The sequence below is a fragment of the Pelophylax lessonae genome (genome assembly GCF_965119305.1).
Source record: "Pelophylax lessonae genome assembly, chromosome: 1".
Taxonomy (NCBI): Eukaryota; Metazoa; Chordata; class Amphibia; order Anura; family Ranidae; genus Pelophylax; species Pelophylax lessonae.
The window spans coordinates 66,960,480-66,975,730 of record NC_138768.1 but is presented as its reverse complement, the minus strand read 5'-3'; the positions used below and the strand labels follow the sequence as shown (position 1 = coordinate 66,975,730).

Sequence of the window (15,251 nt, the reverse complement as noted above, 5' to 3'; positions counted from 1 at the left end):
TGCATATTTATTACTGTGTATTTCTATATTGCATCATTCAATGCTCTTATTTATTGGTTTATTGCATTTATTTATATTTATCTTGTTATTCTCAATGACATATCGCACCTGATTCACGAATTTTACTGCTTTAGACACTATACCTGGCAGCGCCAATTTACCTCACCACCCATCACAGACATACTGCCTACCACCAAGAATACATTAATTTCAGAAGGCGACAGACATGCTGTAAAGAAGACTTTTATCTAATAATTAATTGAATTTAACTTCAGGTAGAGGATGAAGGCTGTAATGAACATTTAATAGATTATTTAGCACAGGGCTCGACAATCTCCGGGCGCCAAGTCGCATTTGCGACTAAAATTAGAGACCTGGCGCCTGGGGTGCCCTGCAGAAGGTGTCCTGTCATTTTTGCCCGGACTTCCGCGCACGGAGTGCACGGACTTCCGGGCCGTCCGAAAATTGAGGCCCCGGCTTTTCGGCCTACTTGAGATGACAGGCTTCCAATGGGGAACTCATTTTTTTTTTTTTTTCCTCAGCAGACCTGATCGGACCCTTGATTCTCCTCTATGAAGCAGTAATCTGCCGCCATCTGATCCATTCTATTTTCTATCCATCCCGTGGATCGGATCAGATGGCATCGGATGGAAAAAGACAGACAGTCTGTTTTCATCCAATTGTGCTATAGAGGAGAGTGGGGTTCTAGTCATATTTATGTGTAAATTTAGTATCCGTTTTTATTAAATAAAGGTTGGTTGTTAGTAAAAAAAAAAAAAAAAAAACTGGCTCCTAACTTTTTTAGCTGGCTCCTAGATTTCAGGAAAATTTGTCAAGCCCTGATTTAGCAATATGAAGCTGCCCCCAAGATCTCCATTCTTTGGCGGCATCGTAGTCTACTGCTAGTCAGAAATAACGGTTAGGTCCATGAATTCCCAAAGAACAATCCTCTGAAAGCACTTAAAGATGTTTTATGTCTAAGGACCCAACATCATTTCATTCCTTTGGCACCTTAACACCTGGGGAGTCCTCAGCCCTAGAAACAGTGCTTTGGCCTTGGCCTTGTTGCAGTGACTCATAATAATGAAAAACGATGATACATTACTTTTCATGAACTTTGATGACTCTGTGAACTATAGGGATATCTCTTCCTTCTACTTTGAACACCACAATTTCTCCGGCTCTGATGGGGTCTTCCTGGAAGTTTGTTAGGAAAAGCAGGTCTCCCCGGTGAAATGCTGGTTCCATACTGCCACTGCAAGAGGACAAGATAGGCGTTACTGATTGGCCTGTGACCTCTAGGTGTATATTTTTCTAAGAGCAGACCTATGTCCTAAAACGGAGCTTCCCCCAAAAATAGAAATTCTGATCGTTTGCATCCCCCCTCCACTGCAACATTTGACATTTCCTGAGGGGAAGAAGGTATCTGGTTTTGACAGGTACCTGCTCCCACTTTTGGTCAAATGCGCCACAGTGATCTGAGCCCCCCTCCTTCCCCCGCAGCCTTCTGGGACACATCACAGGTACCAGAAGACCGTGGGACCACTCACAAATCACACCCCGGCTCCTGCATACTCAGTAGGAAACCGGCTGTGAAGCCGCAAGACATCACAGCCAGTTTCCCTTACTTACGATACCAGCGCCTGCACCCAAAGTGGATTGAAAAATCGGCTCGGGTGAGGACATCGCTGGATCCCTGGACAGGTGGATGTACTTATATTAAAAGTCAGCAGCTACAGTGGAAGCTACTCATACGTGGAAGATAAGAAAGTAACAAACAGATGTATACAATATAATAAAAGGAGCAATGCATTATTCTGTCTGAAGTAAAGCTCTGCTAATCCAAATTGTGGACCATGTGGGTTGTACTTCAGATTTAAGATGACCCCTTGAACTATTATAACCACTAAGCTCGCTCTCACAATGGCTGCAATTAAAGTGTTAGTAAACCAAAAAACAGGTTTACTTCTATCTCCTGAATGAAAATGCCTGCTTCTATAGGTGCCAGTGGATAGTGTCCTGACTGGACGTGCAGATTGTCTCGAAGTAAAGCTTTCTACCCTTGGCCAAAAATGGAGATACCTTGCAAGGAGTCTAAAGCCCCATACACACGTTTCGAAAATTGGCAGGGAATTTTCGTCCGATGACCGATCTGCCGATTTTCGGCTTGTTAGTATGATGATTCCGACAACCAACTCAGACTTTTTGGCCGAAAAAAAAATCTGGTGTGCAGACTATAAAATTTTTCTTGGCCGTCAACACAACGGCCGATTTTCGTGCAGTCAGTACAGATTTCGACAGGGAAAAATCTGATGAGCAAGTCTGGGCATGCTCAGTGAAGAAAGAACACAAAGAAAGCAAACCAACACATGACATCACTTCTGAAGTAGAATTTTGTTGGGCGAGAAAATTAGTGTGCAGTCTAGGCACGTTCCAACCAACAAAACACCACTCTGGACAAAAGACAGACGATCGTTCGGCTGATAATCGTTGCGTGTGTACGAGGCTTTAGATCTGACCTACTGCCTCATTATTTCCTTACACTTCATCCTGTATAAAACAATTTTTCCAGCTTTGATTAATACCTAACAGAAACTACTGTAAGCCTTTTTGGCTATATCCATTTACTTAATTTGTACAAATCAGTGATAAATGGGGTAACTGAGTACTACAGGTAGAGCCGAGTCATCTGAAAGGCAGAAAGGCCAATTAAACCTCTTAGCCCCAGGCTGCCCTTGTAAAACAAAACTCAAGAACCATTCCTTGGGTTCTGATCATGATTTCTAAGATTGGATTAGAGATTTTGCTTATGCTTTCACAGTAGCATGCAAGCGTCAACCACTACAGGTCCTGCTGCTACAGGTAGTCATTAGTTGAAACGTTAGCAAACCAATTATAGGGCTAAGGGTTTTAGCTATGGAAAATGAGACAAACATTTTTTTTTTTCTTTAATAATAAATTAAATAACAAAAATACACACGCCAACATAATACCAGATATTCCGGTGTTGAAAAAATATGCCAAAAGCAACCGGAATACCACAAAGACTGGGCAAACGAACATCAAGGAGTGCACCCCTACTTACTCTGGTTGAAGTCTGTGGCCCCAACCATGAAAGCTCACGCCCTTATGGTTAGGGCCCATGCTCTTGATTTACTACTTGTGGACTCAAAAAATGACATTACATTTGCAAAATAAATCTGCCCTTTACACAATTTTTTACCCTATTATTTGATTAAGTATCAAGGAGGTTCTTCTAATGATCAGTGCATTTATACTCACATACAAGTCCTACATTTAGCAGGGAATAATTAAAACCCCTTTTTGCAGTGTCCCAAATGGGATAGTTTCACTTTCTGTCCTAGAAACACAACAGGAAGTTAGACGAAATCTAAATGACCTTTTTAGACAGCTGTCATTGGAAAGCCCCCTTTGGAATATTAACTCTCACATATTGTTCTGGTGACAACTCTAAGAGGGTGATTTACTAAAACTGCTGCAGCTGTACATAGTAACCAATCAGCTTCCAGGTTTTTTATTATCAAAGCTCAAAGTGATTGTAAAAAGGAAAAAAAATGATTTAAAAAAAAAAAAAAAAAAGACAAACATGTCATACTTACCTGCTCTGTGCAGTGTTTTTGAACTGAGAAGCCCTGATCGTCTTCTTTTCGGGTCCTCTGCTGGCGCTCTGAGCCCCTCCCTCTTGCTGAAAGCCCCCCCCACTGGCTGTGACTGACAACAGCGGGAGCCAATGGCTCCTGCTGCTGCATTTCAGCCAATCAGGAGAGACCAGGGAGAGCCTTGGGTCTCATGCACATCGCTGGATCAGGATCTGGCTTAGGCAAGTATTGGGGGGGGGGGGGGTGCTGCACACTGAAGTTTTATCACCTTCATGCATGACTTTACAACCACTTTAACCATTTGCCGACCAGCCCCTGTAGATATACAGCGGCAGGTCCCCGCAAATCACCGTACCTGTACAGCAATTCGCCGGAGCGATCCTGGGGGCGCACAAGCGCTCCCATTAGCCAGCAGGGAATCTGATCCGTAGGGCCCGGCAGCCACAATTGCCGCTGGGCACCCGCGATCGCTCCCCAAAGAGAGAGGACGACGGTCTGCTGTTGTAAACACAGCAGACCGTCGTTCTCTCAGCAATCATCACAGGGCTCCTGTGATCCTCCTATTCAAGAACACCGGTCCCTGTGTTCATTCCATAAGCCCACCCCCCCCCCAGTTAGAAAACACCCCCTTGGCGGCGGTTTGGAGGTCTACCAAAATTCCCACGGTCTACGAAGTCATCAACCGAGTGAGGGTAACTCACTCATATGAAAAATACTTTTTTTAGCTCGGGAGACAACTCCCAAGTATTCCAGCAGCAATGGAGGGGGTGGCTAGATAAATACCCTAATTGAGCAAAAATTTCATTCACTTTATTGTAATATGTTATTGCTGATTGTTCACTGACTACAGGAGGTTTTGTTTGTTAGGACTGTCCAGGTGATGGTCTACTGGTTTTCAACTTTGATTGTTATCTACTTCATCCTTTTTTATGTATCTTATCATAGCGGTGTGCCTCGGGGGCCTGATCTGTCCTATACTCTTAGCATGGCGGGAGGAAGGTGTGGAGAGTGGGGGTTTATTGTAATTAGGGGCCCGCAAAAGCTCTAATGTAGACTTGGCTGGGGAGGGGGGGGGCCCGAGGGGCATCGGCACAGTAAGCTCCCAAGGGGGTGCCGGGTCCCTTGGGTGCCTCACCTAGGCCTTTAGGGGCACCCTGGTTATATCATTTTGGCACGATCTTGGGGCTCCCCAAGAAATTAGCTAGAACCCTGAGGTACTCTGCGCAATTTATGTACAAGTTGTGGTATAAGCTATACTTTCTCATGATGTATCATCTTGATCTATGTACTGCTAACGGAATATGTTGTTGTATGTTAAAATCTTTAATAAAAACGTATTGAAAAGAGAAAACACCCCCTAGGCATACATTTTGGCCCTCGGTTAACCCCTTCCCTGTCAGTGTCATTAGTACAGTGACCGTGCATATTTTTAGCACTGATTAGTGTAGTAATGTCACTGGTCCCCCAAAAAGTGTCATAAATGTCAGTTAGGGGTCCGATCTGTCCGCCGCAATGTCGCAGTCCTGCTAATAAAAATCGCAGATCGCCGCCATTACTAGGATTTTTTTTTACGAAAAATACGTAACAAAATACAAATTGGGCTAAAATGATGAAAAAAATTAGATTTTTATTTTTTATTTTTTTTTATTGGGAATGTTATATAGCAGAAAGTGAAAAAACTGAATTTTTGAAAAATCTTACCTGTAAAATTCCTTTCTCTGAGTCCTCCGACAGTCGCCGCCTCTTCATATTCGTCACAATGGGGTATTAGACTTTGCTCCGAAGGAGTAGCTAGGCAACAGAATATGTTAACATTAAAGCTTTTAACATATCCCACCCACAGGGGGTGGTCCCCTCAGTCAATACCCTCCTACTTCCTGCAACCATATCTCAGTTTCAGTAGAATAGCAGTAGAGTATACAACCAAACCCCAAAAGAGGGGCGGGGCGGCGACTGTCGGAGGACTCAGAGAAAGGAATTTTACAGGTAAGATTTTACAAAAATTCTGTTTTCTCTTACGTCCTCCGACAGTCGCCGCCTCTTCATATTCGTCACAATGGGGACGTCCCAAAGCAGTGCAAACATGAGGGGTGGGAATCGCATCCGCGCCGTAAGGCAACGCAATCTCCGCATCAAAGAAAGGAACCTTACCAAAGGAAGGAAACCAGCTGGGCAACAGGAAAAGAATTGCTCAACAGGAGCAACAACCCAGGAAAAAACAAAGAACCAGGGGATAAAAACCTATCCCAACAGCCAGAGGTCCCAACAAGGGACCCTAGGGAACTGCCGCACTAAGAACCTTGCGGCCAAAGGAAGCATCCTGACAAGCTAGACATTGAAACATTGAGATATGGTTGCAGGAAGTAGGAGGGTATTGACTGAGGGGACCACCCCTTGAGGGTGGGATATGTTAAAAGCTTTAATGTTAACATATTCTGTTGCCTAGCTACTCCTTCGGAGCAAAGTCTAATACCCCATATGTGACGAATATGAAGAGGCGGCGACTGTCGGAGGACGTAAGAGAAACATTGTTTTTTTTTTCAGAATTGTCACTCTCAATACTCTCAAATACCACCAAAAAGCACTATTTGTGGGAAAAAAAGGACATCAGTTGTATTTGGGTACGGCGTCGCACGACCGCGCAATTGTCAGTTAAAGCAACACAGTGCTGAATCACAAAAAATGGCCTGGTCATTAAGGGGGGAAATCTTCCGGTCCAAAATTGGTTAACTGAGCAAGTTGAAATTAGAAGCTAATTGGGTACATTGCACAGCTGTACCAGATTCAAGTGCTCGAGTTTTATTACATCTCCCCCCAAGGGTCCATTCACACCAGCCGCGGTGTTACAACACAGTGTCAGGCGTGCTGTGCGTTCCAGTGTGATCATCACAGTGCTGATAAAAAATGTCACACAGACAGACATTCTATTAAGTTCAACTGGCTGCGGCACAGTGAAAGGCGGTGAATTGCCTAGCTCTGCGCTAAAAAAGAAAAAGTACGAACTGCCGTACATGTTTCAGCGCACACCACCACAATGGTGTGGTGTGAACTGGGCACATAGGAGACCAGGCATTTCACCTTGCCTTGTGGTGGGACTGCACTGGAATAGCATCTGGTGTAAATGAACCCTAAACCAATTTGTGTTCATGACAACAGTCATCAGAACCAATAGAAGATGAATTCACCTAGTGGGAACACAGACAGCAAATCTTTCATTACATAAATCAGACATAATCTTACTACTTACTAATCTTACTAAAATCTTACTGAATAGGACTGTCAATGATATGTGTATGAAATGTAGGGGACATAAGATTATTTTTTGATACAGGACCCTTGGGACTTATAGTTACTCTACTAAAAATGGCCCAATGGGACTAGAATTAGAAAGTACAGAGACAGCATGGGAGGGCAGTGAGAAAAAGGGCCTGGGGATCAGCCTCTCCACCATACTATATACTCCATAGTGTGGTCTAACCACCATCATGCTTCTCAGGTGACAATCTGCATTTTTATAAAATGCGATGGTGTTATTGATAATACAGTGGTGATCGAAAGTTTGGGCACCCCAGGTAAAAAATTGTATTAATGTGCATAAAGAAGCCAAGGAAAGATGGAAACATCTCCAAAAGGCATCAAATTACAGATTAGACATTCTTATAAAATGTCAACAAAAGTTAGATTTTATTTCCATCGTTGACACTTTCAAAAATACAGAAAACAAAAAAATGGTGTCTGCAAAAGTTTGGGCACCCTGCAAAATTTATAGCATGCACTGCCTCCTCTCAGTGAGCGAGGACTGAAAGCATTATATCCTCACTGAGCTCACTGAGAGGAGGCGGGGCAGAGCACGTCCTGAATACAATGCATACAGTACAACTCACTGAGAGGAGGCGGGGCAGGTCACAGCCTGAATACACACAGTACAGCTCAGCTCCTGGGTAATACTGCGAGATTTCTGGCATGGAATACATCCCAGCACACACTGCAAATCGCCGAATGATGCCATCGCTGATCGGACCCGGAAGTGAGGAGAGGAGGAATAAAGCAGAAATTAAGGTATTTACTAGCAAAAAAAAAAAAAGTTTCCATTGGTAAAAGTTGTTTTAAAGGGGATTACAAAATTACGAAAATGTTACAAAAATGGGTGGAAATCCACTTTAACTCTGCAGGGTGCCCAAACTTTTTCAGACGCCATTTTTTTGTTTTCTGTAATTTTGAAAGTGTCAATGATGGAAATAAAATCTAACTTTTGTTGAAATATTATAAGAATGTCTAATCTGTAATTTGATGCCTTTTGGAGATTTTTCCATCTTTCCTTTGCTTCTTTATGCACAATAATACAAATTTTTACCTGGGGTGCCCAAACTTTCGATCACCACTGTATATAAAGCACAGATTGGGGCAGTTAATTACAGGACACAGATCCAGCCGAGAAGAGCATGCAGGTGCACTGCAAATACCCACAGAGCTCCCATGATATGCATACACTGACACCGATAAAATGCCTGGCACACATGATCGGGGCTACAAAGTGCCAAAAGCAGGCTCCAAAACTGTAAAAGGTCTCTTTGGGACAGATGCAACTAGTTTATGGCAGGGCTGGAAAATTCCCATTAGCCAAGTATGCACTGCCACCAAAATATTTGAGTTACCTGTACTGCCTAAAATTTAGAGCCCATTTTATTTTGATTGGAAAATATGCCCATTAGTCCTTTGAAAATGTGCATGCTAGCTCTTATGTTGACTTCTTGTCCAACCCTGACTCACAATGAAGAACCATTATTGTCGGTAGCTTTGATGTATAAAAATGAGATTCTGCATAGAGTCGCTCCTGAAAATATAAAGTAATGTATATTGGTAATACAATCTGCACAAACAGTAAAATGAAAAGTAACAATATCTGTACGTACCTTAATACGACAACTATTGGACTCTCGCTACCGGTGACTACAATAAGGCCTTTCCATATCATGAGGGCAGACGATACTATCATGGCAAAATTCAACACCTGATAGTACAGCTGTGGAGACACAAAAAAAAAAGAGCACAGTTTAATCACAGTTCAAATTATTCAAGGTACGGTAAAAAAACAAGTAAGGCTTTGCTTCCAGCGCAGCACATAATGCAGGAAAAAAATTTAAAAAATCTTTAGTGTTCATCTAAGCCCGAGAACAATAATACAATGCATTGCAATTTACCAGTCTTTATATGCGATGGCTGAATTGGTTTCTTTTTCCACCTGGTAAATCTCAAAGTAAAATACTTTTAGGCCCCTTTCATATGGGGTGGACTCCATTCGGATCAACAGGGGATCTGTCTGCTGATCAGAGGGTGGATCCGTGTCTACACAGTTTTTGCAGAGCAGACACGGAAAGAGCCCGCTCTGCTCTATGGATGTCCAGGTGTAAAAGGACTTCACTGTCCATTTAGGCTGGCCATACATTATACAATTTTCTGTACAATTTGCTTTAGATTTACCTTCAACTATGTAGTACAAAAGCCTGCCTTATAAGATACAATTGAAAGTGTTGTTTTGACCTATTATATGGATTTTGGTAAATCTAACAGAAAATTGTTCCAAGAAGATTGAACATGTATGGCCTTACACCCTTTTGATCCTCCTAGACCAGTGATGGCGAAAATTGGTACCCCAGATTTTTTGGAACTACATATCACATGATGCTCATGCATTCTGAGGTGTAGCTGAGCATCATGGGAAATATAGTTCCAAAACATCTGGGGTGCCAAGGTTCGCCATCACTGTCCTAGACGGAGGATGGACGGATGCCCTTCTGTTTGTTTTTAGTGGGCCAGATTGGATCAGATCAGAGAAAGGGCTGAATGGACCTTCCGATCAGGACTACAAAACACATCTCTATAACAGAGGGGGTGTTCTGTACTTCATAGAGAGAACTAAGATAGGGCTTATCACTTTGTCTGATATTTCAGTACGTTGTTGTCAGCTTAGTATAGGATATTAGGAGCGCACTGAATTTCTGGCAGGATCAACTGGTATTTCTTTGCCCCGTTACTAGGTTTAACAAAAATGATTTCAATGGTATATTTAACAGACCAAAAAGGAGCAAATAAGAGAGGTTAATTGTTAGGGTTTACATACACTTTAAACAAATAAACTCATTGTGCAGGTTAAAGGGTACCAGTGAGGGCTATAAAGTGGTTAAACTGCATCCAAGGGTGCAGAACAGCAATCTTTACCCCAGAGAAGCCCTTGAAATAATTTCAGGTCTCGGGGGTTTTCTACGCTTCAACAATAAATTGGCAGTCAGGGTTACAAACGCCTCACTTACAGTGGTGGTCAGAATGCTAGGCTTCGACTTACCATGCACCCTACAATCTGTACGATCTCCTTTAGATCTACTGACAAGTATGAAGTGCAAGGGTCTCTTTGGCTGGATACAGATTGATTGGATAGATTAGGTAGGACCATATAGTTTTCATAAACCTAAAGTTGATTATATAGAGACTGTACATTCAAATTTTAACCTGTATGGTAAGCCTTAGGTCTCATGTACATTAGACGTTTAAAAACGCCAGTAAGGTTAGTAGAATGCCGGGTTAAAAACAAGAGTTTTGCCGCGTTTTTGCATTAGCATTTTGCCGTGTTTGTGTTTTTTTAGCAAAACTACAAAAGCTTGAGGCTCAAGAATGCACCAAAACATCAGATAGCCATGTTTTGCTGTGATGTACCGTGCTTAACAGCGTTTTAGCCTTTTCATAGCTTCGAACGCAGAAGTTCTGGGGGGTTTTCTAGCCTGAAAACAACCCTGCCAAAAAATGCTGCTAAAAGCCTGTTTTAGAGGTGTCACTTCCGGGTATAGAGCTCCTCTATAGAGCTTCCTGGAGGAGCTCTATACCCGGAAGTGACGTTACGACGGAGCCCGATCTCCACAGCGGCGGTTGTTTTTGATACAAGCTGATTTATCTTCGCTACAATGTAAGTGCAACCTTGTATATATAAAAATAAAAGGCTTGATATACTGCACCATGAAAAGTCTTTGTCTCTGAGGCACAATAAGGCTCAATAAGTAGTATAGGACAAGGATAACGAACCGAACTGGCACCTATAGGAATCCAGGAAGTTTTTTTCAAAAAGGGATCAAGGATTCGGAGCAAAGCAAACAGATCCCATTGAAAAGTCTGGATATATACCAGAGGCATATCTTTCTTGCCTTTAAGGTGAGAGTTTAGCGCACATAGAGGTGACATAGAAGGTGGAGGAGATCATAGTCACTCTATTTTACCACTGAAGCACGGGCACAAAGGAGAAATTTACACACAAGTTTTTTTTTAAATCTATTTATTTTTTGGACTTTCACAGCAGATATTGTTTATTTTAAGGATTGCAACAGGGCCGTTCACAGATTGTTTTACTTATTAGTATTACTTTGCAACACTTTTAATTTGTTTGGAAGAAGCATGCAGCACTTTATTTGAGCACGTATATATTTTACCCTTTTATGAATCGGACTGAAGATTTATATTGTGTTTATATTTATTGATATATTTTATTATTTCATGTGCAAATAAGAAGACATTTGATATCTTATCTCTTCATTGATATACACATCGCTTTGATTAGTACCACGCACTTGCACTTTGATGACTTGATTTTTTTCAACAAACACATAGGCACACACCCATCACACTTAGCACCTTTTGATCAAGATCTTTGCACAATATACCTACCCATCCAATTAGAGATTTAATAAGACACAACCCTGAAGCGCACAACTACTCCCATAACAATATATTTAACTGTTTAGTATCAGTACCAGTGGCGCTGCAACAGGGAGTCTCTTATCACCTCAGACAGCGCAGGGATCACACACACCCTTGGTTGGGGTTTCACCATCTCCTACCCACCCTGGACCTACGGCAAGGCTCCAGGTTCCAGTCGGTGAACCTCTCTTTCCCCAGAGACTAGAACAGGAACAAGCTCTTACAAGATCTTAGTGATTATTCAAGGGAGTATGAAGAGCATAGCAATCCCTTGTAGCAGATTCCCCCAAACATGAGTCGATACTTCATGAAGGGGTAAAAAAAAACTCAAACTGTTTATTCAAACACATGCACAAAGAGATATACACTGTGGGACAATCCCCCCTCCCCCTTAGCAGCCAATCCACATAAACATATACATCCCATAAGTAGTTTATCTTAAGGCAGACAGAAACAGAACAATGGAATGCAGGCACTTACCAATAACAAACCCCATCCCATCTCACTATCATGAGACACTGCAATTCTAGCAATCTGAAAAGTCAAACCATTTATTTTCATACATTTCCTGAAAGATATTGCTGACAAATATTATTGTCCCATCTGAAGCCATCCAAACCATTTTCTCAGCATCCCCCAAGTATCTGTCCCTCACTCCCAGTGACAGTAAACACAGTCAAAGGGGGGGGGGGGTTAGACAATAACAACCAATAGGGGCATGAGTGCTGTATCGGGTGATCAGATTGGCCAGGATTAAGGATGCACGATCTGATATTCGGATCGGATATCGGCGCCGAAATGGCCATTTTAGATGGATCGGGGGATCGGTAACATTGACCGATCCACTGGCCGATCCGGTTTTTGCTTGGTAACGGCTCAGCCATCCCTTACTAGGTGCAGTAGTAGTATGGGATGGGAGCCGCTACTTCCTGTATAGGTCTGGCTCACAGGCGGAGTGATATCAGATGCACTCCGCCTGTGAATGGAGGAGCCGTACACATGAAGCAGCGGCTTTGCTCTGTACTGCAGCCGCTTGCTTTGTGTGTAGCTCCGGATCGTTTCCGGTATCGGTGATTTCACAACGCCAGATATCGGTATCGGGTCCAAAAAAGTCGGATCGGTGCATCCCTAGCCAGGATAAGGTCTGCTTTTTGTACAAGTCTTAGTTCTGCAACAGGGAGACAACATGCAGCACAAATATAAATATAGTGGGATGACCTTTTCTAGATGGTCTTATCTGCCTTGGCCTACTTGAGTCCGAACAATGCTGGCATCCTCCGTCACTCTTGACAATGACAGGTAGCATACATCAAGTGAGGGGTAAGGAAAAGGCATCTGAGTCTGGCTCACCCCAAGTCTGACACACTGTATCCCTAATCTTCCTCAGTGCTGTACAGCAAAGAAGATAAAACCATCTCTTTGTGGAAAAAATACTACTTTATATTTACAATTTGGCAGCCAACCATTTGCCTATTACAAGACTGCAATTTTTCCTGAAAATACTATTATCCTTTAAACACACAAATAAGCCCTGTAATAGCAAAGCTTCCAATACCCACGAGCCAATTACTGCAGAGAAATAATGGGCACCTTGAATAGGCCCTGCATATCAGCCAGAACATTTGGCTGCTCTTCGACTGAACACTGAAGAATGAATAGGCTGGAAGTGAACAGGCCATGTATGAGAGGTTTCTAATACAGGATTGCACATTCATTATATCTTCTTCTCACAGATGATGCTCTGAATGCTGCACACGGCTGGAAGAGTCCCCTGGACTACAGCTCCAGACGCGGCTAGTGCCAAGGGTTTTATAGAAAACAGGTGTCAATCCCATCCATCTGGGAAGGTTACCTCCATGTTTAAAAAGAAATGTGTAAATGTAGGGGGTAGCCATCGCTCATCCCCTTCTAAAAATGCAAGTCTCTGGATTTAATACTTAAAACGAGCACATGACTGGTGATGTCAAAATTTCTGATCTGCATCCTGGTGCTGGGTCAGTGACTCTACATTACTAAAGCCACGTTCACATAAATGGCAGTCTACTAGCATGTCCATGAGAAGTCATCCATAGGAGACTGCGTATTTCCTTAGCACATTTTACCCTCACAAATAAAGATATCAGCTATTGAATCAGTGGATCGTGAGATGTCCAGGCCACCAAAACTGCCCCCATGTGTGAGCCTAAGGCTGCATTCACACCTGAGCATAGTGTCTTTGGAATTTTTATGAGCGATTTTGACACGTTTTTAATGCGCGACCTGCATGTTTTTATACAACTTTGAGGAGTCGACTCATCAAAGTAAAATATCAAATGTGAGATAAATACCGCAAATATTATATTATATATCATTAAAGTAAATTCACACTAAAGAACACACACATTCCTTATTTACTGTATCACCTGCCAGTAGGAACAGGTGTACCCAAGCTACTACCTCCTGGGTAATGCCTGGGGAGCCTCAAGAACAAAGTACTCAGCCTTGGAAGTTTCTGTAAACCTTCATGTACAATCCACGCAAAAAAACACCCACTCTTAGCTCTAGGTACTCAGTTTTGTTACGAACAGTGTCAGAAGAAAGCCAACTCCACAGAGGGGTGGGTGCTGTGTCCGTCAATGATCATCAGAGAAATGGATTTTACGGTAAGTCAAAAATCCCATTTTCTCTTTCATTCATTGACGGACACAGCTTCCAATTCTTCTTGACCATTGGGACGTCCCAAAGCAGTGTTAAACATGAGGGGTGGGAAAAACATCAGAAAATAAATTCCTGAGGCTAACCATAGCCAATCAGGTAACATAGAGCTCTACCATAAACAACTGGAGCTCACCTGAAAAACAATACACCCTCAAAGAGGACCAGGTCCTCTAAACAGCAGTCTGCAAAACCTTTTTGCATTCGGAGATGCCAACACATTCACTTTATAAAAACTTTGTAAAAGTGTGCACAGACGACCAGGTGGCAGCCTAGCAAACCGGCATCACTGACGCATGGCGACAGAAAGCCCAGGAGGCACTAGGCGCCTTGACAGGGAAAGGAGAAACCTGACCCTTGATGTAACAGGTCTGAGCCACCGTCTGTCTGATCCATCTGGGAATGGTCGTAGAGGAAGCGGACAACCCTTTGTAAGGTCCATCCGTGAGCACAATAGAGTCCTAAAAGACTCTGTAGCTGCCAGGTACACCCTAATTGCCCGGACCACATTCAAGGCATGAAAAGCAATTTCCTTCGGGAGTTTAGGCCTGGGACACAGGGAAGATAACACAATGTCTTTAGTCAAATGAAAGTCAGAGACCACCTTAGGAAGGAATGACAGACAGGGGCGAAACATCACCTTATCCTTGTGAATCACCATAAGGTAAAACAACAGGATAACGCCGTCAGTTCCAACACCCTGCGTGCAGAGGTGAAAGCCCCCAAAAAAGGCAACCTTCTAGGACAGCAAAAGCAGAAAAAGCTCCTGAATATTTTCAAAGAGAGGCTTCTGTAGAGCTGAATGCACCAAATTAAGATCTCAGGGCAGCAACAGAGCCTGCACTGAAGGAACCAAATGTCGGACACTCTGAAGAAAAAGGTATGCACCAGGGAGTGTGTGGCCAAAGGTCGTTGGAAAAAAAACGCCAAAGCCAATACCTGGCCCTTGATGGTACTCAAGGCCAATTGCTGATAAACCCCCATTGAAGGAAGTTTAAGATCCAATCCACCGAGAAGGAGCGAGGATGAACCCCAAGAGACTCACACCACGCAATGTATGTCTTCCACGTACAACAGTAGATGAGTGGATTTCCAAGCTTTCAAAAACGTAGGAATCACCGACTCAGACAAACCTCTATCCTACAGCACGTGGTGTTCAACAGCCAAGTTGTCAAAGCCAGCGACTTTAAAGCA

The 15,251-nt window shown here is 42.9% G+C and overlaps 1 protein-coding gene across 1 annotated transcript in view; it reads right to left on the bottom strand.

Moving 5' to 3' along the window:
- The window catches only part of SEC11C (SEC11 homolog C, signal peptidase complex subunit), a 79,104-nt gene that overhangs the window by 35,318 nt on the left and 28,535 nt on the right, over positions 1 to 15,251 (bottom strand). Inside the window, exons 2-3 of the mRNA XM_082243465.1 lie at positions 8,534 to 8,643; positions 1,106 to 1,255 (exon numbers count right to left, since the gene is read on the bottom strand). Coding sequence (XP_082099591.1) covers positions 1,106 to 1,255; positions 8,534 to 8,643 — 260 coding nt within the window. The remainder of the gene's footprint in view (positions 1 to 1,105; positions 1,256 to 8,533; positions 8,644 to 15,251) is intronic.